Genomic DNA, 27,062 nt, shown 5'->3' on the forward strand with positions numbered 1-27,062 from the left:
CCTTTTCAGCCTTGACTGAATTTGTCTGTTTCTTCTTCTTCTCTAATGATTTGAAAGGTATGCACCCTTTTCTACTAATTTATTAATAAACACATACAAACTTCTTTTACCAGTGTTGAGAATTAACACCTGTCCCCTACCCTCTAAACAAAACAGGATGCTAAATCACCTTCACTTCCCCTCTTTCTTTATCACCTTTTATATTTTCTCTAAATCATCCAGAATTTAGCTCCAGATTATTAATTTTTATATTATGTGTCTCTTTCTTCTGAATAATGTCTTGACAATACATTTTGTCCACAACCATATTCTAAACAATTAATCGTTTTATTCATTTCTTGGTTTACCGCGTTTTTGGGGTTTTTTTTGCAGTACGCGGGCCTCTCACTGTTGTGGCCTCTCCCGTTGCGGGGCACAGGCTCTGGACGCGCAGGCTCAGCGGCCATGGCTCACGGGCCCAGCCGCTCCGTGGCATGTGGGATCTTCCCAGACCGGGGCACGAACCCGTGTCCCCTGCATTGGCAGGCGGACTCTCAGCCACTGCATCACCAGGGAAGCCCTACCAGTTTTTTTTAATCCTAAATTTTCCAATTTTTTTTATACTGTTTTTCTCTTTTGCTGATGCATTTCATTATTTCAGAGGAATCCATCTCTAAGCCATTCTTTTAGAAAGTTTTGAGTGTGGTAAACTTTCTGAATTGCTGAATTTCTGCAATTGTAGTTCATTCTGCCCTCACAGAATAGGTTGGCTGGGCCTGGAATTCTGAATTCAAAATCATTTTCCCTCAGAACTTTGAAGACATTATTCTACAATATCCCCCATTATAGATGAGAACTATGGTGAGGGATGATTCTTATTCTCATTGCTACAGATTCCTGTTTTTTCCTTAAACTTCTTAAGCTTAAGCTTCTCTCTTCATCTTTGGACTTTAGAAATGTCACCTGTATGCTGTATGTGTCTAAGTGTAAGACTTTCTCCTTGTCTTGGCACGAGGTGACTGTCTTTCTTCAACTCATGCAAATTTTCTTGTCCTCTTTCATTATTTCCTGTCTTCCATTCTTCCTCCCCTTTCTTTCTTTCTTTTTTTTTTTTTTTTTTTTTTTTGCGGTACACGGGCCTCTCACTGTTGTGGCCTCTCCCGTTGCAGAGCACAGGCTCCGGACGCGCAGGCTCAGCGGCCATGGTTCACGGGCCCAGCTGCTCCACGGCATGTGGGATCTTCCCGGACCGGGGCACGAACCCGCGTCCCCTGCATCGGCAGGCAGACTCTCAACCACTGCGCCACCAGGGAAGCCCCTCCCCTTTCTTTTTGAAATTTCTAACAGAAGGGTTTTAATATTCCTAGATGTCTTCCATATTTATTAACTTATTAACTTTTCTCTCATACTTTTATTTCTTTAACTCTTTCCATTGTCAGTTTGATGTTACAGCTGACTAATTTGCTTTTCAGTTATTGTTTAGTCTTCTATTCAGCCCACCTACCCAGGTGGGGGATTGGTTTGTCTGTGGATAAATCATGTATTTGATTTCCAACAACTCTAATTCTTCTTTTTGGATGTCATACCCTCTGGAATATATATTAGGGGAATAGTTACTTTAAAGTCTTCTTCTAAGGACTTCCCTGGTGGCACAGTGGCTAAGAGTCCACCTGCCAATGCAGCTGACACAGGTTCGAGCCCTGGTCCAGGAAGATCCCACATGCCGCAGAGCAACTAAGCCCATGCACCACAACTACTGAGCCCATGAGCCACAACTACTGAGCCCGAGTGCTGCAACTACTGAAGCCCGCACACCTAAAGCCCATGCTCTGCAACAAGAGAAGCCAGCGCAATGAGGAGACCGCACACTGCAACAAAGAGTAGCCCCCATCACTGCAACTAGAGAAAGCCCGCATGCAGCAATGAAGACCCAACGCAGCCAAAAAAAAAAAAAGTCTTAAAAAAAAAAGACTTCTTCTACTGTCTGCAATAACAATTTTTCTGTAGTGGTTAATTCTTCTGCTGATTTTTGATGCTTTTTGTGGTCATTTTATTCAAATGTTTGGTGAGTTTTGATACTGTTTACTCTCCTGACAGTGAAAAACATTTCTAATTACAGAAAACCTAGCTTCAGTCACTTTCCTTTACTGTCTAGTGTCCAAGCAAGCATTTCTCTAGGGTGTGCATGTAGTTCATCTTCTACATTTGGGACACCCCTTCCTTCACGGTAGCTGTAAGTGATCTTGGGCACTGCCCTAATTCTCTGATCTGGTGCCCACTGTAGTTCTCCATGTGTCAGAATGACCACATCAGTGGGGACAGACTGCAGAAGCCACTGTGAGGATGGAGAACCACAGCAGCTTGTCCTCTGCCCTTCACTCATCTCCCCATATAGAATCTTAGGGTTATAGTGGGGTTTGCTAGAAAAAAATAATTTCTTTGGTGGTCCCAACTCTCCTGCATGAGACCACAAATTCCACTGCTCTGTTAGGTTTTTCCATAAATCTGATCTCATCTGTCCTACATATTTCAGCCATCCCCACCGATCCAGTCTATGAAGATACCTCAGCCAACTTTCCAGTACTCCTACGGATTCATTTTCGTTTCACATTTCTTCTGAAATATCAGTAGGATTTGGAGGACAAAAAAATAAGAAGAAGAAGGAAACACATCAGCCAGTCACTTATACTAAACCTTTTTTCTAAATCCCAACCCCTATAGACATGTTCAATTGTCGATGGCAAATGGACACTGAAAAATCACCCAGAGTGGGATCACACCATGAGAAGAGTGAGGTCTATTTTAAGGACTGAATGATCTTGACTTTGCAGCCTGGTAGGTGCTGGACATGGGTGGGGACTAGAAAGATGATTCTGCTGGGAATAGAATTGCAAATTTATTGGCCAAAAAAAAGTGAGGCGTGTCTTGAAGGTAATGATCCACGTGTGTTGTCAGACATGGCAGGAGGACCACATCCACTCTCGTGGGGCTCTTCACACCTGGCTGTTTCAGTCTCCTGGACCTTTGCTGAAGTCTCCAAACTGCCCTTCCTGCTCCCAGGCAGATCGCCATCCTGTTCACACCAACCAGCCCTTCTCCTTCATACCTGTCTCTCCTTCCCTGTGCCCTTGACTCCTCCTCCTGGAGATGCTTCCTTTAATTACCCTCCTGTCTTATGCAGCTTCCTTTCCTACAAAGTACCCAGATCTGCTCTATTCTTAGAACAAAGCACAGAACCATAGTGAACAGAAATGATAGAATTTTTTCAAATAGCCTGGACTGTTTTTTAAATTTATCCCATTCAAATCACCCTCAAAAGAAATTCTAAATTCAAAAAAAAAAAGAAAAGAAAGGAAATCATATTCATATATTATAGGTGTTTAAATCATATTTAATGTGGTCAATGCATTTGTTTTCAATAGATACCAAATTTTGTTCTATAGAATTGTATTTTTATGTGCTCACATTATGGAACAATGGGGCTCCTCGTATGGTCCACATAGTCATTACTTTTCTGCATATTTTGCTGAATTTTTAAAGGGAGGCAACATGGCAAAGCAGAAGCCAGGGCACTAGGACTCTTGGGTTCTAGACCAGCCATTACCTAGCTGTGTGAACTGTGGGGTCTTCGGTGAGTCACTTGTCCTCTCTGGGCTTTAGTTTCCTTGTCAATAGCAAGAGGTTATGACTCCAGAGGTTATGCTTTTGAAGACCTCTCCTGCCCCCAAATTCTATACTTTAGAGATTAAATACTGGAACTTTCACAATTTTAAACCACACAACTTGTAATTGTAACTTTGTTCCTTTGGGAAAACATAATCTGCTTTATTGCTGCTTTAGGACAGAATTTGCTGGACTACACTGTGATGAAAATCAAGGATTCCCTGCCTTAAATCCCTGGCGGGGTTATGGACTCAAAGGGCAAATCAGTGTTCTTCCTTTTATTGAGAACACTGTTGACTTAACTCATTACTTAACTTTGTTTTAGCTCATTAGTTTGCTGAGTAAATGGCAGTACTAATCTTGGAAAGATGTATTTCGAGTTGAATTCATTGTTAAATTATGAAAAATGCCACGTGAAACACCTTCCACGTCAAGCCTCTTTCTGACCAGACACAAATACAGCAAAGGTCAAGCATTTCTATGTGTGCACAAAGCTTAAGCCTCGTCCCAGCTAGACTGGGAGGGATAACGGTCTCAAGTGTGGGGAAGGATAAACGTTTATATAGCAGGATCACCCCAAGGAGTAACTACAAAACCTAACTTTAAAGCAAAGCAATTTTACATTCAAATGTTTAGCAAGACAAATCTGTGGGCAAAATGTTCCAGCTAACTCCAACCAGTGGATATTGGAAGACGCATACAACTTTGCATCCCACGTGTGAGCGCGCAGGACGCACATGCGGGCACACACACAGGTGTGGAACACACACATGTGGGCACACACAGGTGAGGACACACAGAGAGCTGCCCTCAATTGTTCTCACCCTTCAGCTCCCTGCTCACACCCCCTCCACATGAAGTCCTCACGGAACACGCAGCCCCCTCGGAGCCCCCATCTCTGAGAGCCTATGGTGTTTTCAGTCTCTGATATATATGTAGTTTAGAACATAATTGTTCTCTATTGCGTTGTTCTGTGAATTTTATTTCCTCAGCTGTACTGTAGCATATCCACCATTACGTCCCCAACAGCATCTAAGAGAGTTGAGTACGCGGTCAAGGCTTAAATCATATTTGTTCGTTGATTAAACCAGTATCACAAAGTTTGGATTGGGTTATTTGTCTAAAATGAGGACAAATTTGTATTCTTGCTCAGTTCCACCCAATATTTCCAGCTCTGTGTGTGTGCATGTGTAATTTTCAGTATACCCCTTAAAGAACCATTTTCTTACATTAAAAGAATTCTAAAATACTATGATCACACTTAGAAGAATCAATAACTCCATATTCAAGTTTCCCCAACTATCTCAAGAATAGCCTAAATTAAGAGATAGCTTGTCTAAAGTAGGATTCAATCCATAGTGCTATGCCTCTTAAATCTATTTTAATTTCTTTCTTGTCACTAACTTGTTGAAAGGAGGAGATCAGTTTTCTCCAAGAATGTCTCATTTTCAGGTTGTCTTGTTACTTGCTTCTGGTGTCATTTAGCTTGTCCCCCTGTGTCCTGTATTTCCTGTAAATTGGAAGTTACAACTACAATCTAGTTCAATATTGTTGGCAGAATACATCGTAGATGGTGATGTGTAGTTTCTATTTACCGTACAAGGGGACATGCTATGGGGCTATCTCACCATTAGTGTTAAGACTAATCCCTGGATTAAGGTGATCTGTCCACCTTAATCCACTGGTAATTTTAGAAGTGTAGCCTGTGGCCATAACACACAGCAAAGTTACAGAGACTCTTACCTGTGACCTTGGTCCTTTTAAAAATGGTCTCTAACTAGCTACATTAGAACACTGTAGTTTCCAAAGAGTAATATCTTTATTCTGGGTTGGATTTTTTTGGTTGTGTCATAATTCTTTCTTGGAAGCACGTACTATTATGTATTAATGTGAATTTGTTTACTTAATAGCCATGGTGACTACCATTTATGTTTAACCTGACATATACTCCTTCTTTGTATTAAGACTTTCTGTTCAGTATGTCAATAAAATAGTAGTGAAAATAAAAGTAACATTATTTCTTTGGTTCATAGACAATCTTAGTTTTAGGCAAACTAGCCGAGAGCAGCAGTATTTCCACCGGTGCGCGTTGCCACACCCCTCCGGGCAGGCAGAATAGCGGCGGTAGGGCATAGCAGCCTGGCCTGCTGCAGGATTAGACGTGCCCCTGAACACTCAGGGGGGATCTCCGCCAGGCCAGAAGAGTGCAGTATCCACAGGGAGGTCGAAAGGAAGAGTACACGTTGTGAAGGTTGACTCAGGCAATCTTCCAAACAGCCCTGTGTGGAAAGCACTATCAACATCCATGTTTACAGATGGAGTCCCCTCCACCTGCAAAACTCTATCCTCAGGGGAACATACAGTGGGGAAGGAGCCTTCCTGTTTCTCCAGGAGGATGGGTGCTTCTGCACCAAGGACCCAGTGAGGATGCAATGTGTGAGGTGTGTGGTGGGTGTGATACGTGTGGCGTGGGTGGTGGGCTTGCTGTGTGTGTAATGTGTGTGGTGTATGGTGTGTGTAGAGGGTGTGGAGTGCGTGGTGAGTGTGGTGTGTGCTGGGTGTGGTGGGTGCTGGGTGTGGTGCGTGGCTGCCCTCAACAGGCCCACAGAGTGTGGGTCTTCACAGGCCTGTGCTCCAAACTGACCACCCCTGAGAGGGTCAGACTTTCCTGTGGGAGTTATGGGTCTCTTGTTTGGGACAATTCTACACTGACCTGCCCCTCACACTGCAGGAGGCTTACATCCCTAGCCCCAGACCCTAAGTGACAGTAGCGCCCCAGTCATTGTGACAACCCAAAATACCCTTTTAGACGTTTCCAAACACCAGCTGGAAATTGTCTGTGTGTGTGTGTGTGTGTGTGTGTGTGTGTGTGTGTGTGTGTGTGTATGTGTGCACGTGCGCGTGTGTGTGTGTGCGTGTGTAAGGGGTACAATAGCAGCTCTGGCTGAAAACTGATGCTGCTGCTGAAGAGTTCAGATGAGAGTTCCCAAGTCAAAAGTGGGGATGGGCGAGGGGAGATGCCCCTGTTCTTATCTCGCTGTGCCCTCACTACACCCAAGAGGCACACCCTAGGCCTCGGGGCAGGTTGGGGCCAGTGGGACAGCCCGTGTAGACCTCTCTAGGCCCTCAGACGGAGCTCCGTGGTCCCGGGGTCCACCTCCTCCCCCCCGACCCCAGCACTTCCCTGCCCCTGACTCTGCCCCTCCTGCCTGACCTTGCCGGACGGAAGGGATCAAGCCCCGGTTTGTTTAGCCAAAGGCTGCCACCTCACGGCCCTGCAGGCAGGAGTTTTTGTTTAGCTGACACCAAGACTTTATTTTCGCTTCTTAATTTAGTTGCCATGTTTTAAAACTTGGAGATTCTACATAAAAAGCTGGATTTTCAGTGTATCTTGAAAAATCAGAAGATCAAGCACCCAAGCCCACATTCGGCATGATGGCAAGGGCCCGGGGCCCAGTGGGGGGCAAATCAGCCTCTCTGCAGCGAGCAGACCCTGCATGATGGGCCCCTCTTTGGTCAGTCTCTTTATGCTTCAGCAGCTGCTAACGTCGGCTTTTCTCCTCTGCCCCCGCTCTGCTACCTCAGCCAAGGGAAGCAGGAACAGATGGGGCAGTGAGGGAGAAAAATGCTTCCACCTGACCTGGGACTCATATTCCCAAGAATGTCTGCAGTTCAACTCAGCAATGACTGATCTCGTTCTGAAGACTCACATATAGCCCACAAAAGTTATTTGTATCCCCTACACCGGCTCAAATAAACTTTGGCACTAAGAGTCCTGACCTTCCTAAACTAAGAGAGCACTTGCTGCTTCATCTCTCTAACCTGTTTACATTTAGAAACTTTTTTCCTTCCGATTACTGACAGTGAAAGGTGCTTTCCCTGGCCTTTGGGAGGACATGCAGATGGGAAGGGAGGAGATGGGCCAAATCAGTTGGTTTTCTGTCGTTTTCGATTCCCATCTCATGAGAGAGACTAAATCATCCAGGGGCAGAGAAATGGTTTAAGAGTCAGGAGATGTGGGCTTCAGAGTTGAATAGCTACGTGGTCATGGGCAAACCACTCTACCTCTTGAGATTAAAAAAAGAGTTGCGCTACATAATCTATGAGTTCCGTTCCATCTCTCAAAGTCTTTGATTCTACAGACCTGATACACAAAGACATCTCCATGCTGTGATGCCCCTTTTATTCAAATGCTTATTTCTTTAAAATCAGAAGATCAAGATATGTTGTTAGTTTGTCACTGCCCCTGAGGATCACCAAGCAACTTCTGGAAAGCTGGGCTGGGAAGGCTGATGTCCGTTCATGCACAAAAGAATATACTAAGAAGTCAGGATCCTGGCTTCCTGCCCCTGGCTGGGAGCACTTTGCTCTCATCTTCCTGTTCTGCAGTTCTTAAAAGTCTTATTTTTATATCTGATAAGGGGTTAATATCCAGTATATATAGAACACCTACAATTCAACAACAAGAAAACAAATAACCCAATCTTAAAAAGGGCAAAGGACTTGAATACACATTTCTCCAAAGAAGATATACAAGTGGCCAATAAGTACATGAAAAGATGCTCACCGTCACTCATCGTTAGGGAAAAGCAAATCAAAACCACAAGATATTATCTTACACCCATTAGGATGGCTACCATCAAAAAACTAACACGTGTTGATGAGGGTGTAGAGAAGATGAAGCCCCTGCTCACTGTTAGTGAGAAGTAAAATGGTGCAGCTGCGGTGGGAAACAGTGTGACAGTTCCTCAAAAAAATTAAAAAGTTATTGCTTAAGGGGTTCAGAGTTTCAGTTTTGCAAGATGCAAAGAGTTCCGGGGATGAATGGTGCTGATGATTGTGAACAATGCGAATACACTTAATACCACTGAACCGTACACTTAAAAAGGGTTACGATGGTACATTTTGTTATGCGTATTTACCACCATGAAAACTTTTAAACAATGACTTGAAATAGTGATTTGGCTTAATAGAAAAAAAAGTATCAAGAAACAAGCAACCCTCTGTAAAGACAGATAAAAGAGGTGCTACAATCACATGACATGAAGAGAGTAAAAATACTTTAAAACAGAGTAACTTGTGCCTGGGGTACTACAACCGGCCTTAAGCTCCAGGATGAGGTAGATAAGGAAGAATTAGCACATGGTAATGAGACAGGTTGGGATCTGGGACCTGGGACCCTTTGTTGCAGGGCTTTCACCTGGACAAACGTCTCCTTGAGCAAAAAAATACAAAGAAACTATAAGGGAGTAAAAATAACTGCATATATGTGCAGTTGGGGCAAATTATGGACAATAAGATACAAAAAGACCAAAAAAAACCCCGACTGCCACTTCCGGTGAGTTGGGAGCAAAAGCAGGGTGTCGGGAGCAAAAGCAGGGTACTGTGCACGCCCCCTGCTCTCAACACCACCTAAGGGGTGGGCAGACCACCTACACCGCCCTTCCTGTCCAACTCCTGGACACACCCCTACCCTCACCCCATATAAGGAACTAGCTCGCTCCCCTCGGTGAGTGAGCAAGGGAAGCTGTTACTTGTTTTCGTTCCTTTTGCTTCTGCCCCTGGGGAGCCCCAATAAAGCCTTGCCTGAGTTTCTTGCCTGGCCTCTTATCAATTTCTATTGATTAAGGGAAGGTCAAGAACCCTGGTTAGTATCAGTAATAGAAGTTGTAGGGTATCAACACAATGGAGGTTATGCAACCACAAAAATTATACTTCAAGACTGCGTAACATCTCGGAGAAATGCTACTGACATGATATTGAGAAAAGAGCAAAATACAGAACCGAAAGGTAAAACTGAGGTGTCAGATTATGTGTGCATTTAGACAAGGACTAGAATGGGAAAGGCAAAGTGAAATTAGTTCCTGTGTTAGGGCAGATTTTTTTTTCTACTTTAAAATGCATCTTTAAAACTGTTACAATGTGTATACAAAAAATAAGAAGATAATAAACGAGGGTTGAATAAAACAGAATACCCAAGGTTCTCCCTCTCAGAAAAGGAATTGCTCTAAAAGGTACAAGATCACCATTTCCTACAGAAGAAACACTTTTATTTTCAGTCTCAGTTACAAAGAGCAAATGGAAACTGCTGATGAGAAGAGACACCTTTTGGACCCACGGCAAAGGTTGCTTCAGGTCTGTCCGGCCAGACCACGTCATGCTTTATTTTCATTGCTCTGGTTACATTCCCCACATGATACCTGGTCCTGGAGATCTCTGTGTTTATGACTTTTCCTACAAAGCTCCAAGTGCATGGACAGAACCTATTTCTGTGACTGTGGCAATGTCACCACTCAAGTCTCTTGCCAGATGAATGATAATTAAATATGGGGGGTGGGGGAGGGAAAGACTGGGAGTTTGGGGTTAGCAGATACAAACTAGTATATATAGGATGGATAAACAACAAGGTCCTACTGTGTGGCACAGGGAACTATATTCAGTATCCTGTGATAAACCAAAATGGAAAGAATATGAAGAAGAATGCATATATATGCATAACTGAGTCACTTGTCTGTACAGCAGAAATTAACACAACATTGTAAATCAACTCTACTTCAATAAGATTTTTTAGAAGGGGAGTAAATACAGCCTGTTGGTTAGACTGACTACCTGCTGTTACTTTTTTACTAAATAATGTATCAAATAATGCTGCAGTGTGTGCTCTACATCACAGAGATGTGCAGGAGAAAGCAAGCATACACGAGTTCACAGGTGCTGCAGAGGTCAGCATGTCCAAGGTCCAGAGTTTCACGTCTGGCAGGTATCATTATACTGAGAAGCCCATAAACTGGAGAAGCAAAAGAAGCTCTTAGCATGGCTTGACTTTGATTCCACGGTTTGCTGTTCTGTGGGTCGGTCACGTCCCCGGAAGCCAAACGTGTACAGACAAGAGAAGCCTGCAGGTGCTGCCAGCTCTGGGCTCCAGTGTCAGATCCCAGACACTGGGATCATAAAGTACTCCTCTGTGCCCCAAGGGAGGGCATCCAGGCTCCTGGTTGGCAATAAAGTCCTCTTTTTCCATCTAGATGGGGACTTGGTGTGAAGCTTTCTATCCCTTTCCTTGTGGTGGGGGGAACATGGAACAAACACAGTGTCTTGTAAGTTTCTGAAGATAAAGGGAAAATCCATCTTACGAATGTCCTGTGTTCCCCAGGAGTGGCTGGAGAAACAGCCCTGCAGTTCCAAACACGCAGATGATTATAAACACCCACAGGAACACCCTGTCCACTACCATGGCCACGTATTTCCAGTCGTCCTCTACCTGAAAGACAAAAGTCAAGCAGCCGTAAAAAAAAATCAAAACCATGGGAGATAAGCTTTGTCTCATAAATAAGCTGCTTCCTTTTCACAGAAGATTTCCTGGCAATTTTAAAGCAAATATCCCCGTGATCCTGGTTAACCCGTGTCTCCTCTGTAGCACACAGAGAACTTCCGTTTGTCTGCAGAGGGTGGGTGCGTGCGCTCCATCAGTCCTGGGACAGCAGGCTGCAGAGTGAGCAGGCTTATGTGGGCACACAGGACCTCTCCTGACTGCAGGCAGCACCCCAGAAAGAGCTGCTCGGAGAGCTCCACTTCTGTGTTGACTGGAAAAAAAATGCATAACCTAACAGTTGAGAATTATGTTTTATTCAGTGGATTTTCTGAGGAATTCAAGCCCGGGAGGCAGCCTCTCAGATCGCTCTGAGGGACTGCCCTGAAGAGGTAAGGGAAAAAAAAGTCAGGGCATAGAGGAGGTTTTGCAACAAAGACCAGGTAGCCGGAACATCAAAAGATTAGTTGTAGAGCATTTTGTTGCATTTGACTGCAACAGTAATCCTTTGATGTTCTGACCACCTGGATTTTGTTGCAAAACCTCCTACATATCCTGGTTCCCCCCTATCCAATCTCCTGAGGTAAACCATAATGGAAAAGAATACCCCAAAAATGTATATATGTGTATAACTGAGTCACTTTGCTAGGCAGCAGAAATTAGTACAACATTGTAAATCAACTATATTTCAATTTTAAAAACGTTTAAAAAAAGATTACTGTTAATTAAAGAAAACCAGATATCTCAAGTTAAGGAATTTAGCGCTTTTCTATGTATGGGAAGAGGCAAGAGTCTGGGTTCACGGAAATCATTCCTTTGATATGCAACTTAGCTCTCTAGGGCCAGCATCCTTCTTTCCTCCACCCTGAATCCCCTCAGGGTGCACAGTTGGGGGTGACTGCAGTGGTTGATGGCTTGACGGGTGCAACGTCCTTCGTTTATTAATAGGACAGGTGACATTTCTCATCCACTCTTGTCATGGACACCACGGGACAGTCTGACTCCTTGGCAAGTCTGGGAAATGGGTTTGAGGCAGGGGGTGTAGGATGTGCGATGTGATGGGCCCCCCCCATCAGGAATAGGTGACCCTCTAGAACTCGGGATCACGCTGGTCAGGGAGAGCTCGTTACATCTCTCATGTCCTTCCTGTTCCCGACCTCCAAGAGCTCTACCTGGTGGTGATCAAGTCAGCAGCAACTGTCCCCTAGTTTGACGAAGGTGTCACCACAGAGGGGAGTCCTAGGCTCACCTGGCCCTGATGTACCCCCTCCCCGACCTGTGTGACATGCAGCCCATGTCCGCCTCAGCACCAGTGGGTGGACTTCAGGCCTGCAATGTCCTTTCATTAGGAGATAAGGATGATGGCTACTGCCATCAGGTCAGACCCAGACCCCTGCGGCAGGAGTTTTCAGAGGCCCCCAGCTAGTCATCCTGATGGTATGGAAAATTGGCATAAAGTTCTTGAGCTCTCTCTCTCTGGAGGATGAGGAGGTCCGAGCTGCTATAGTTAGACTCTGGGCCGCAGAAGCAGACTGTGTTGATGCTAAAAATAACCCTGAGGTTCATTCAATCAGCACCTGGATCCCTGTCAAGTGGAGTAAGTGGGATTGGAGCTGCCGGAGGCTCACACCACCTTCCTCCCAGGCTCCCAGACTGTGACCAGCCCTGCAGGCTTTCCTCCTGCCCCTCAGCCGGCTTTTCCCTCTCCCACCCTTCCTTACGCAGGGGCTCTCAGTTTAATAAACCAAGGTTGCCCTGAGTGTTTATTTTAACCAGATTTTACTTGAGTTGACATTTCTGGAGGCAGAGATTTGCTCTGAGGCTACACCTTACCCCACCCCCTCCGCAGGGCCGTTCACCCATAACTGCATCATCACAGGGCTGGCTTTTAGGGCACCACTCCCTGACCGTCTTGCAAACAGAACTCACATTGAAGATCTGACATGTCTATGCAGGGCCCCCAGGCCTGCTGCGGGTGAACAGGCTAGAAGACCCATACATTTACCTCCTTTGTTTCATTTTGGTTCTTCATGTTTTCTGCTATGAATTGAACACTATCAATTACATCTTCGACTTCAGGTGAGGGCTCCAAATTTTCAGTCGTCCATTGAAAAGGCTGATGACTTAACCGTCTCTTGCTGGTGGCGATCTCACTGGACTTACGACAGTGGCAGCATTCTTTAAGAAGTTTGGGCTCTCTGCGACGATCGAACTTGACTTTGGCTGGCCTACCAGAGAAGCCTTCGGGGTTTTTGTCATATCTTGTCCCCTTCCTCTTGTCCAGAGGCCTCCTCATCATCAGGATCTGGGGTAAGAGCCGGAGGAAGACTGCCTTCACCCACATGGGCATGGTATGTGTGGTTGGGGTGCGATAGTGGGTGTTCAACACAAACACCGTCACCGCGATGGACAAGGTGATGAAGATCATGGTGAACAGCAGGTACTTGCCCACCAAGGGGATCACGAGAGACGTAGATGGGATGGTTTCTGTGATCACCAGCAAAAACACTGTCAGGGAAAGCAGAACTGAAATGCAAAGCGTCACTTTTTCACCACAGTCAGAAGGAAGGTAGAAAACCAACACAGTTAGAAATGAAACAAAGAGACAAGGGATGATCAGATTAATGGTGTAAAACATCGGCAATCTTCTAATGTAAAAAGAATAGGTTATGTCTGTGTACATCTCTTCACAACAGTTGTATTTTATGTCATGCTTGTAGCCAGAAGCATCGACAATTTCCCATTCACTGTTTTCCCAAAATTCATCCATGTCCACTTTAGAGCCAATGATTAGAAGATCAATTTCAGCTTTGTCATAGGTCCAGGAACCAAATTTCAGGGAACAATTTTGATGATCGAAAGGGAAAAAAGTGATATCCATAGGACAGGAGCTCTTAAAAATAGCTGGTGGAGTCCAGGTTATCATGCCATCATATTTAAGAAGAGCTTTTGTCTTGCCTTTGACTTGGAAGTTGCCGACAGCACTGCAAAGTAAACCAGACACCATTAGTAACACCCTCTGTGCTTTGGGTCAGCCTGTACCAAAGGCAACTTTGGAAAGACACTGGCTGTCAGATGCCCATACTTGTTGTAGAGAACAATGTCAGGCTTCCAGATCTTCTCCGCAGGAACGTGAAGAGTCTCAATGCCATCGTATTCCACTGGGTCCCAGCGCAATTTATAATCATTCCACATCTAAAGGGAATAGAAGTCAGTTTTTAAAAATTCTCGACTTTCTTCCAATGTTAATTCTATGTTGGTTCAACAACTTTTTGAAAAATTTCTTATTTAAAGAGTTGGTTTCCTACCAAAAGTTGGAAGATTAAATCCATGGGGAACAAGGTAGCTGAGCTGATCTGGGGTAAATATAGATATTAGATAAGTATCTATTGATTATTAATTAGCTAGCCAAGTTTACAGGCTCAGCTTCCATATTCCATGGACTATGTTCCATCTCTAGTAGCAATCCATTTCTAGTATTAAAAAGATAATTCAAGTGTATGATGATGGGTTTGTTACAAAATCTGCATAAAAGATTGAGACAGGAAGGAAGAACAAGATGGTATGACTGATAAAACCAGACGGTGGGAATCTAACCCAGAGCAGGATCAAAGAGTGGTCAAGAATCTAGCTCTGGAGCTCGAGATTCAGACAAAAATAGGAGACTTGAGAGCAGAAACCACCGAAGCAGAGTCAGAGAGAACTCTGTCACTAAGTTCTGCAGCATGAAGCTTGCACCCAGCCAGCCGTTACCAGATTGAACTTTGGAGCTAGTTAATATTTTATGCTCTATCATAAGCTGGAGATGCAAAGAGGGAGTGCTAGTGGATTTTATCCATTTGACATTGTTAAACTGACACACAAGTGTGACACTATTCCAAGAGAAGAACGTGTGACATAGACACGTACGTGACGTAGCCACAGATTGGTTTCCATGATCTGGTTTACTTCATCCTGGGAAGAAGAAACAATATTTTTTAGCCTCAAATGTACTTGCTAATAGAAGTGAATCTTAGAGCAAAAATTACAACTAAAAATAGCCAATCTGAGTTATTCATGCTAACGGAGGGAAAAAAAGCAGACTGAAAAGGCACTTTATAAAAGGACAAAAATACAATATTTCCACACTGGTTCCAACCCTGTTGACTTTGAAATGTGGCTTTATAACTGTCTTTCAAATCTGATTGAAGTTCCACTTCTGTGAAGCCTTTCTGACCACTGCAGCCCATAAACATTTCTGATCCCATAAAAGGAAAGAAGGGAGAGAAGAGAGAGTGGGAGGGAGGGAGGGGAAGCCCTGCAGATGGCGATGGGTATCATTGCTTTTGCTATCTTCTTCCTCAGCTGTGCCCAGCACCCTCTAGGTCCTGAGTCCTGAGCCCCACTGCCCCTCAAGGTGTCAGTCTCAGCTCACCATGGAGTTCTCCAGCTGGAACCTGCCACTCCCCAGAGCACTGCTCCCACACACACCACTGCTGATTGCTTCAATCATTCATTAACAAGTATTTATTGAGTGCCTACTGTGCGCTCTATAAATGCTGGGGCTACAGAAGTAATCAGGATGGAAAATATCCCTACCTACATGTGCCTAAGCTATTAGCTGGGGAGACAGAAAATCAATAATACATACATGGTATAATGTAAGATAGTGATAAGTCCCATGAAAAAAAATAAAGAGGGATTGAGTGGTGTGTGTGTCTGCACACACACACACACACGTCTCTTTTAGACAGGATGATCCAGGAAGGTTTGTCTGAGGAGGTGGTTTAAGCAGGTACCTAAATGACCTGCAAAGAGTCCTGGGTCTCTTGGATAAAAGCGTTCCAGGATGACATGCCAAATATAATGTGCTCCTAATCAGCTACCACCTCTCAGTGGAGCAGCTACTGAAGACACATCCAGAACCTTCAGCAGTCTCAGAGCACAACACTTGGAGGCTATTGATGGTCACACAGTGGCCGGCAGTGGGTTCCCAAAACTTACCAACCTTGTTTCCCCAGACACATGAGCACCTTCGAGAGTAAACACCTCACACTGGCTGAGGAAGCTGTGGCCAGGGCTGGACACCAGCCCACTCTGGTTTGCTGCTCTGCAGTTCTCCATGCCCCCCAGAAAACGCTACCTGGAGACCTCACCAGCTTCCTCCTTCAAAGGGATTTGTGTCAAGTCATGATAAGCCCCAGGGTTTTAAAAGGTCAACAAAAGGAGTTACATTCATGGTTTTCTATTGGTCAGGGCAAGCAAAGAAATGGACTATTACTTATCCATGACTTTACAATTACCCAAGTCTAAGGACTTGGGTGTGTCTTCTGCTCATACCTTGTGACCAGCAGATTCAAGCAGGGGCCATGTCAATAAACCCATTGGCTGTCAGTCAGGAATGGACTAGCTCTAGCAGTCCAGAAATGTCTTGGAGGTAACAGTCATAAGCATCTTCCAACAATGCTTCCTCTCTGTCCACTAATACACTGTTTAGAGAACTAGTGCACACTATGAACTAGAACGTTGTATTCTGAGAATTAAAATCATTTGGCAATATCATCCCAACAGTATTCCTGCCTCCCCATCTATACTTCCACAGCCTGGTGAACCTCCATGTGGTGTGGACCTGCTTCATGGTGGATGGACACCCTCAGAGGTGTCAGCCAAGTTTATGGGTCAGGACCGGGTCTGGAAAGTCGCATTCTCCATCCAATGCCAGACTGCACCTATGGTCATGGGAACTGCTATCGGACAGCCCAGCTGAAGGAGACCAGAGACCCACAGTACAACCCCACGTTCCTGGGACCATCACCCTGCGTCCCCTTCTTGGGAAAATAAAGTAGTTGACACCTGGTTCAGTTAAAGGATTGGAGTTACAATTTCAAATGGACTAGATCATGGAGTAGCAGCAACAGACTCAGAGACTGAGATCAGAAAGGCCAGGTGGGCTACATTTTGAAAGCCTTCATGTTTGTCATGTCAGATATGCCAGGCCATCGAAAACACTGGGCAGGGCCTTTGTCCTGGCCCCATGAGGGGGACAGTGGAAATACACTTACTCTGAAGATCATCCACTCATTAGACTTTGTGGCCAAGTTCATTCTATGCAGCAGCAAACACCCTTCCATGTAGAGCTCTCTGGTGCTCTAAGACCAAGCCTGAGGCCCAAACAGCAGCAGACGGCCTACAGTCTTCTAGAAGGGAGTTGGTAATTGTGCATCCGGGCTGTACTGCATCACAGTCACTCCCAGACCTCACCATGGCTCAGTGACAACAATGAATATGGCCCATAGGGACTTCTGGTGCCCCACATGAGGACAAGTAGACTCTAATACACCAATAAGAATTGCTATATTAATACTGGACAAAGCAGATGCAGAGGAAAAAAATTACTAAAGACAAAGAGGGACATTACATAATGAAAGAAGGATCAATCCACCAGTAAGACACAATGATCCTGACCATATATGCACCAAACAGCAGAGTCTCAAATTGCATGGAACAAAAACTGATAGAGCTGAAAGAAAAAACAGACAAATCCCCAATTACAGTTAGAGACTTCAATATCCCTCTCTCAGCGACCAATAGAACTCAGTAAACTCAACAGAATCAGCAAAAATAGGGAAAATCTGAACAACATAATCAACCAGCAGAATTTAATTGACATATATAGATACTCCACTCAAACACACCAGAATACACATTTTTTCAAGCATGCATATAATATTAACCAACGCAGAGCATATCCTTATCATAGGCTATGAAACAAACCTCAACAAATTTAAAAGAATTGGAATCATAGTGTGTTTCTGACCATAATGGAATCAAACTAGAAATCAATAACCAAAAGACAACAGGAAAATCTCTAAACCCATGGAAACTGAACTTCTAAATAATCCATGGGTCAAAGAGAATGTCTCAAAGGAAATTCTTTAAAACGCATAGAGCTGAATGGGAACAAAAATACAATATATCAAAATATGAGGGACACAGCTAATAAAAGTGCTAAGAAGAAAATTTATAGCTAAATGCTTACATTAGCAATGAGAAAAACTCTCAAGTCAATAACACAAGTTTCTACCTCAAGAAATTAGAAAAACAAGCACAAAATAAACCCAAAGCAAGTACAAGGAAGGAAAAATAAAGATAAAACAGAAATCAATAAAGTTGAAAAGGAAATCAATAAAGAATATCAATGAAACAAAGAACTGATTCTTTGGGGGAAAAACAACAAAATTGATAAACCTTTAGCCAGACTGACAAAAATAAAAAGAGAGAAGACACAAACCACCAATATCAGGAATGAAACAGGAGCTATCATTACAGATCCTATAGCCATTAAAAAGTTAGATAATACCATGAGCAACTTTAATTTTATCATAAATTTGTCAATTTAAAAGAAATGGGCCCATTCCTCAAAAACCACAAACTAACTAACAAGGACCTACTGTATAGCACAGGGAAATATACTTACTATTTTGTAATAAACAATAAGGGAAAAGAATCTGAAAAGTGATATAAATAGACAGTCTGAATACCCTATAGCCATCTAAGAATTGAGTTTATAATTAAAAAGCTCCTGGAAAAGAAATTTCCAGGCCCAGTAGGTTTCCCTGAAGAATTCTACCAAATATGTAAAGAAAAATCAATACCAACTTTCCACAATTTCTTCCAGAAAATAGAAGAGGAGGAAACAACTCCAAATCCTTTATGTGAAGCTAATATTATCCTGACACAAACCCAAACAAAGACATTACGAAAAAAGAAAATGACAGATCAATATCTTTCATGAACTTAGATGCAAAAATCATTAACAAAATATTAGCAAACTGAATCCAACAATGTATAAAAAGTTATACACCATGACTAAGGGGGATGCAAGGCTGGTTTAACATTCAAAACTTAATCAATGTAATTTACCATATCAACAAACTAAAGAAGAAAAACCATGTGATCATATCAATTGATGGAGAAAAAGTTTTTTGTTTTTATTTTTGTTTTTGTTTTGGCAGTACGCGGGCCTCTCACTGTTGTGGCCTCTCCCGTTGCGGAGCACAGGCTCTGGACGTGCAGGCCCAGCGGCCATGGCTCACGGGCCCAGCCGCTCCGCGACATATGGGATCCTCCCAGACCGGGGCACGAACCCGTGTCCCCTGCATCAGCAGGCGGACTCTCAACCACTGCACTACCAGGGAAGTCCAAGAAAAAGTTTTTGACAAAACTCAACATCAATTCATGATTAAAAACTCTGTGAAACTAGAAATAAAGGGAAATTTCCTCTACTTGATAAGAGCATCTACAAAACAGCTACACCTAACTTTATACCAAATGGTGAAAGACTGAATGCTTTTTCCTTAAGACTGGGAACAGGACAAGGATGTCTGTTGTTGCCACTCTTATTCAGCATAGTACTGGAAGTTGTAGCCACTGAAATGAAGCAAGAAAAAGGGGGGAAATGCATAGACTGGAAAGGAAGAAATAAAACTATCTCTATTTGCAGATTATAAGGTTCCCTACAAAGAAAATCCCATGGAATCTATAAAAATGCTGAAACTAAGTGAGTTCAGCAAGATCTTAGGATACAAGATCAATATACAAAAGTCTTAAAATTGTATATACTAACAATGAGCATGGAGAAACCAAAATTAAAAGCATAATAGGGCTTCCCTGGTGGCGCAGTGGTTGAGAATCTGCCTGCTAATGCAGGGGACACGGGTTCGAGCCCTGGTCTGAGAAGATCCCACATGCCGCGGAGCAACTAGGCCCGTGAGCCACAACTACTGAGCCTGCGCGTCTGGAGCCTGTGCTCCACAACAAGAGAGGCCGCGATAGTGAGAGGCCCGTGCACCACGATGAAGAGTGGCTCCCGCTTGCCACAACTAGAGAAAGCCCTAGCACAGAAACGAAGACCCAACACAGCCAAAAATAAATAAATAAACAAATGTGGGGTTTTAAAAAAAAAAGCATAATACTATTTTCAGTCACTCCCAGATAAAACAAAATACTTACGTATACATGTAACAATACATGTATGGGATCTGTGTACTGAAAATTACAAAATCCTGAAGGAAGACGAGCTAAATAAATGGAGAAACATTCCACATTCATGGACTGGAAGACTCAACAGAGTAAAGATGTCACTTCTCCCCAAACTGATCTGCAGGTTTAATGCAGTTCCTATCAAAATCAGGGCAATGCTTTTTGTGGACATAGGCAGCTTATTCTAGGCATAGGCCACAGAATAGCTAAGACAATCTTGACAAAGAAGAACAAAGTGGCAGGAATCACTCTAGCCAATATTAAGTCTTACTCTACAGCTACAGTCATCAAGAGAGTGCAGTGTTGGTGGAGGGATAGTCACACTGATCAATGAAACAGAAGAGAGCACCTAGAAATAGACCCACACAAATATGTTCAACTGATTTTTCACAAAGGTGCAAAACCAATTCAGTGGGGAAAGGATTGCCTTTTCAACAAATAGTGCTGGAGCAATTGGACACCCACAGGTCTAAAAAAAAAATCTAGGTCTCATATCTCATATAAAAATTAACTCAAAATGGATCATAGTCTTAAACATAAGACATAAATAAAACTTTTAGAAAAACACAGGAGAAAACCTATAGGATCTGGGATAAGGCAAAGAATTACTAGGCTTGATGCCAAAAGCATGACATATAAAAGGAAAACTTGATAAATTGGACCGCATCAAAATTAAAAACTTCATGTGAAAGCCCATGTGAAGAGGAAGAAAAGATAAGCTACAAACTGGGCTAAAATATTTGCAAACCACAAAACTGGCAAAGCACTTGCATCTAGAATATAGCCAGAACTCTCAACACTAAATAGTAAAAACAAACAATCCAACTGGAAAATGGGCTTAAGGACATGAGCAAACATTTCACCTTAGAGGATATGCAGATTGCAGATAAGCACATGAAAAGAGGTTTTATATCATTAATCATTAGGAAAATGCAAATTAAAACCACAATGAGATATCGTTTCATACCTAATATAACTCAAATAAAAAACAGTGACAATACCAAATACTGGCAAAGCTGTAGATAAACTGGATCCCTCACATATTGCTGGTGGGAATGTAAAAGGGTACAGCCATCCTGGAAAGCATTTTGGCAGTTTCTTTTAAAACTAACACACAACTACCACATGACCCAGGAATTGCACCCCTGGGCATTTATCCCAGAGAAATAACGATTAATGTTCACCCAAAAACCTGTACACAAATGTTCATAGCAGCTTTATTTGTAAAAGACCAAAACTGGAATCAGCCCAAATGTTCTTCAACCAATGAAAGGTCAATCAAAGTGTGCTCCATCAATACCATGGAATACTACTCACAGTAAGAAGAAATGACTCACCAAACTTATTGTGGCAACCACTGCATGATGTATGTAAGTCAAACCACTATTCTGCACACCTTACTTATACAGTGTTGTATGTCAAATATATCTCAATAAAACTGGAAGAAAAAAAGAAGAAATGAACTATTGATACAAGCAACAACTTGGATGAATGTCTAAAGAATTATGCTGAGTGGAAAAGCCAGTCCACAAGGTTACATACTGTGTGATTCCATTTATGTATAGCTTTCCTGAAACGACAAAATTTTAGAAATGAAAGATACAGTAGTTGTTGCCGTTGGTCAAAGAAAGTATACAAGGGCTCTATTATTTCTTACTGCAAGTGAATCTATGATTATTTCAATAAATAAAATTTCAGTTAAAAAACTACATTTCTCAAGACTCTCTTGCAGCTAGGGGTGGTCAATGAGCTAGGAAGCAGAAGCTGTCAGTAGGACTTCTAATAAAACTCCTTAAGGAAGTCACAGATGTCTGGTATGTGCCCCTTTCTCTCTTGCTCCTGCTTCTTGCCAAGAATGTGAATATGATGAGTGAAAATCAGCAGTTATCCTGGACCACAAGGCAACACTGAGGGAACAAATCACATGCTAAGGATGGTGACATAGAAAGATAGAAGGAACCTTGGTCCCTGTCACAGTTTATGCTTTTAGCATCATAGCTCATGTGATTAACATCCTCAGGAGTTGTGCAGTGCACAACCTGGGCAACCAAACACCGTGATGCAACCACTACCACGAAGCCACCTGGTATTAACCTGGGCTGTTAACCTTTAGATTTCTATTACATAAGAAAGAAATAAACTTGTTTTATATAAGCTGAGAGAGCATGTGTGTGTTTTTCAATCTCTGATAGCAGCCAAATGCAAATACCAAAATCTGTATCTAGCAATCCTCCACCCACCATCTTCAGAACAATGTCCTGAAAGGGTGTATAGATCATGGATCTGAAGTGATGCTGTATCACAAACTTTAGGGGTCACTCAGTCCAGTTCTCCATTCCTAACAGACCAATTTATACCAAGTGTGGCTTCCAGCCTGGTAGGAGACCAGTAACCAGTGCTAAGCTATTTGAGGGGAGAGGGGAGGCGGGATTAGAATAGGTACTAAATAAATGTTTATTAAAGGAATTAGTGGGCCCATCTAAGTGAGATAAAACATCTGGCTTACTTTTTTTTTAAACCAGTATTTATCAGCATATACACACTTCCAGCTTGGTCCAGAAGCTAGAGGATCAGGTCAGGGTCAGCCCAGTCCACTGGGAAGCATGGACCAGAGAAACATGGTGAGCCCGGACTTCATATCCATAACTGAGGTCTTCCCCCAGGTGCACCTGGAGCCACCACTGTTTCTCCAGGCAAAGCTGAGAGGAAGGAGGCACTCCCTGCCACTGTCCAGGGTCTGGGCTGCTCCCTCGGTCTGTGCACCATTGTCTCAGAGATGCTTGGGACGTCCCTTACCCCTTATGTCCTAAGCCTGCCTATTCCTGGAATTTGGTCCGAGTCCAGTGCCTCAGGCCAGCCTGCGCCCTGCCATGCCTTGAAGCCCAGAACCCTGTCCTCTGTTAGGGTATCAGGTCCCACACCTCCTCTCTCAGCAACTAGGGTGTGAAGATTATTCAAAAGAAAGAACTCTAGTCCTCTTTGCCCCTTAAACAGGATAGCAATAAATTAAACTAAGACCTCCAAATTCCCATCAGTTTTTCAGGGCTGGATGGAACCCTATGTGAAACAAGGTGAATTTTCTCTTTCTTCTATAATAAAGGAGACTTAAAGCAATTCTTCTTATACGGAGTCAAAAGAGCATGAGCTTTGGGGTTGAACAGTGCTGATTGAACCCCAGTGCCACCATCTGTAACTGTATGACGTTGGGAAAGTTTCTTATCTGAGATTTCCTCTCCCCAGCTGTAAAATGCAGATGACAGCCACTAAGTGTGGACACTGGTGCGTAATAGGTGCACAATGAAGTTAGCTCCCTTTGTATTCCCCCTTCAAATGCCCCTTCGCTTCTTTGTTTCATAAACTCGTTCTGAGAGCATTTCCAGAAAAACATCGCCTTAAGGAGAATAATGACAGCAACCCTGGGAAGAGTGGATCCCTCCCAACGGGCTGGCTTTGAAGGGCAGCACTCTGTAGATTTTTGTCTGTTTGTGTTCAAAAATTCCTTTATTTACCCAGTGCAGTGAGTGGGAATTGCTTGGACCCTTCAGAGTTGGGGCCTCCGAGGCGTCGTGGTGCCCACCCTGCACTTACCACGTCGGCCAGCTGCGTGATGGCCACTTCAAAATGCACAGTGACTGGGTCAGAAATGTTTTCCACGGGCCTGATGAACTGGTTATAATGAGCAAACAGTTTGTGAAAGAGCCTCTCCTCGGACGCACAGCCTGCACATCCTGTGGCACCATACAGAGAGAGGGGTTAGAGAAGCAGAAAGGATGCTGGCTGGTGGGGAGGTTCCAGGGGCTTCCATCCGGGAAGGCGGATGCAGGACACCAGCTTCCCCCAGCACCACTGCACCTGCCCCTCCTGGCCATGCTACTCCCCTTCACCACCGAGATGAAAAGAGTAATACCGGCATCTCAGGACTAGTGCGCTAGCAAACAAAATGATGTTGGTAAGAGCACTTCTAAAGTCTATGGCAGCACAGTGTAAAGGGATAGATAGACACAGGCTTGAGATGTTCAGTTATGTCACTGAACAGAACTCACCGTCTTACTGATCCGGTAATTAAAGAGAAGTCCTGCCCTTTCTTGTCAAAATACTGATCTGACTGGTCTCTGTTTCTACAACCAGCAGGGTGTGTTGCTGGGGAACCTTCTTCAATCAAACTTAAATAACTAGTAATTTCATTAAGGTCGTAACCTCTCCTCCTTTTTAAAATCAACTTTGAATTTCAATTCTTGGAGATGTGTGAGAGTGCAAAGTTTTTAAGGAAAATTTACTTAAAATATTTTTTATAGAATCCCCAAAGTTCTTAAACAATAGCACTTTCAGTCATTAAATTTAGACAATAATGTAATGCATGTCTCTGTATTTTCCCAAGAATGCACTAAATGTAGGTTACTTGCTTTCATTTGACATAATTCATCTCATTAAGGCCCCCTCTATATTTTTCCTTATAGAATTCAAATTTGATACCTGAAATACTATTCTATAAATTTCCCAAAGGGATTTATACCCTGAAAGAAAAAAATTTAAGGGGCTGAACAACTCATTAGGCAAAAACAAAGGAAAAGATAGCTGTTATATTACTAAATAAAAAGTGTTGTTTGACAGATGCATTTGGAAACACTGAGATTTCAGCAGGAAAGGGCAATTTTAGATGTAAAACATCATTGTCTGCCATCCTAATTAATAAAGATAGAAATATTTCTACATAAAACAGATAATTAAGAAATCCTCCTGTCACCCATTTTCCTCCTTTGAGGTTTTTCTTTTCCTTTGAGACATTTCAGATAAACCCTCCTTGAGTCTTGACAAGCAAGTCCCTGCAAAGCCGACAGCACGTGGAAATGTGGCTTTGTGGACATGGACAGAGCAGCAGCTGTCCATTTCTAAGCCTTAACTTTGAAAATGATTGATCTTACTCTTAGGACACATTTCCCAAAATGAAGATGATTACCTACAAAATGGAAGGGTTCATAGACTGAGGAATAGTATCAGCTAATAAACCACAGTTTTGAAAAAATATTAAATACAGGTAAAGAAGTTGAATACATCCATAGTGGAGATGGAGAGAAAACTGTACCATTGTTATTTTTGCCTATTTTTCATTGGGAAAATAAAACAAAACATGGTGTACAATGTTTCCTTGTCCTCCCCATCCCATCCCCCCGAAATCTCATTTTACATGTTAAGCCAGCCAACTAAAAATGAATAGATTAATTAGCAGTTATAAGAGGAGTAATTCCTGTGCAGACACTCTACATATTTATCCATAGCATATCTCATCTCTGCTCAGTCAAGCACAACTAGAAAAGGAGGAAAATAAAACTAGGAAATACATGTAGCTAAAAAGGGAATATGAGAACAAGCAGAAATAAAACCTACCTCTGAAGCAAAGTGTGAATACATACCACCAGAGACACAGCCCAAAGTGAAGGAATCCCTGTCCCTCGCGGGGCAGCATGTTTAAAACACACTCTGATTTCTTTTTCTAGTCAAAGGATTGTGGAAAACAAAGAGCTATCAGGCAGCCACTCACACCGGACCTTTAAATCACCAGAGTTCCCTGCAGTCCAAATGTCTTCTGTGAAATGAAAACCTTCATAAACATAACATGGTCGTTCCCAATATCAGAGACTAAGGTCAACCAAAAGGGCAGATAAAAAGGATTCAATCTGATGTCAGATGAGTCAGCCCATTTCCTGACACCCTACATCTCTTCTCATGCAGGAACGAGAGAAGCAGGATGGGGGTGTTGGGCAGACAGCACCGGGAGGGGACAGAAAACCGTGATGTGCTTAGTGTATCTTTGTAGTGCATCTTTTCCCAGCCCCGGTCCTGAGGGGAACAAACACACGTCTCCTGAGCTCCAGCTGTAGGTAAAGCACCTGCCAGGCCCCAACCAGTGTATTCTGATTCACTGAGATCTCTAGCTCATCAGGGCTTCACCTTGTTACCAGAAAACATTGTAGAATAGGAGTCCTGGTAAAGTGTGCCTCACAGAGAACAGGATTAATTTTGTTTTGTCTGACTTCTAATGCCTCGTCCTTCTGAGTTTAGGAATCACCCTCCAGGACTAGAGATTAGCTGTCTGAGAATGAAAAGAACAAATACTGAACACAGGTTGCTGTCTAGACGGTTCTATGTTTATTTATACATCCTTGTCACCAACTGGTTTTCTTATCATTTGTTTCTTTCCTCTATAAGTTTAGTGTCAGTAACATTCTGATGAGTTAGGCCTTCTGGTCAGATTTTGGTGTTGGTTAAAGGGGAGTTAGCAACAAAATGAAAAGGCAACCTACAGAATGGGGGGAAATATTTGCAAACCATGTATCTGGAAAGGGGTTTATATCCAAAATATGTAAGAAACTCATAAAACTCAATAGCAAATAAATACATCCCAGTTGAAAAATAGGACCTGCAGAGACATTTTTCCAAAGACACAGACGGCCAATGGGTATATGCAAAGGGCTCAGCACCACTAATCATCAGGGAAATGCAGATCAAACCACAATGAGCTATCACCTCACACCTATTAAGGTGGTATTATAAGAAGACAAGAGGTAATAAGTGTTGGTGAGGACGTGGGAAAAAGGGAACCCTTGTGCATTGTTTGGAATGTAAATTGCTGCAGCCACTATGGAGAACAGTATAAAGGTTCCTCAAAAAATTAAAAAATAGAACGACCATATGATCTAACAATCTCACTTCTGGGAATATATCCAAAGGAAATGAAATCAATTTCTCAGAGAGATATCTGAATTCCTACGTTCATTGCAGCATTATTCACATGATATGGAAACAACCTGGTGTCCATCGATGGATGAATGAATAAAGAAGTTGTAATATACATATACATATATGTGATGGAATGTTATTCAGCCGTGAGAAAGAAGGAAATCCTGCCATCTGCGACAACATGGATGAACCTGGAAGACATTATGCTGAGTGAAATAAGCCAGAGAAAGACAAATACTGTATGATCTCACTTTTGTGTGGAATCTAAAAAGGTCAAACTCATAGAAGCAGAGCGCAGGACAGTAGTTGCTAGGAGCTGGGGTGCGGGTAACGGGAAGATGTCGGTTGAAGG

At 43.0% G+C, this 27,062-nt stretch overlaps 1 protein-coding gene across 2 annotated transcripts; it reads right to left on the bottom strand.

Annotated features, from left to right (window-relative positions):
- Positions 1-10,771: 10,771 nt before the first annotated feature.
- CHRNA6 (cholinergic receptor nicotinic alpha 6 subunit) lies at positions 10,772-25,436 on the bottom strand (the record flags this gene model as incomplete). Of its 2 annotated transcripts, XM_082863638.1 has the most annotated exons (6): positions 10,772-10,903; positions 12,957-13,935; positions 14,037-14,146; positions 14,861-14,905; positions 23,561-23,700; positions 25,358-25,436. In XM_082863638.1, 6 exons carry the CDS (start codon positions 25,434-25,436, stop codon positions 10,772-10,774), a joined length of 1,485 nt encoding a protein of 494 aa, XP_082719764.1. The 2 variants fall into 2 exon arrangements, with proteins under 2 accessions (XP_082719764.1, XP_082719765.1); XM_082863639.1 differs by lacking the exon at positions 14,861-14,905.
- Positions 25,437-27,062: the final 1,626 nt, after the last annotated feature.

This window comes from Leucopleurus acutus (assembly GCF_964270905.1).
Source record: "Leucopleurus acutus genome assembly, chromosome: 21".
Lineage (NCBI taxonomy): Eukaryota > Metazoa > Chordata > Mammalia > Artiodactyla > Delphinidae > Leucopleurus > Leucopleurus acutus.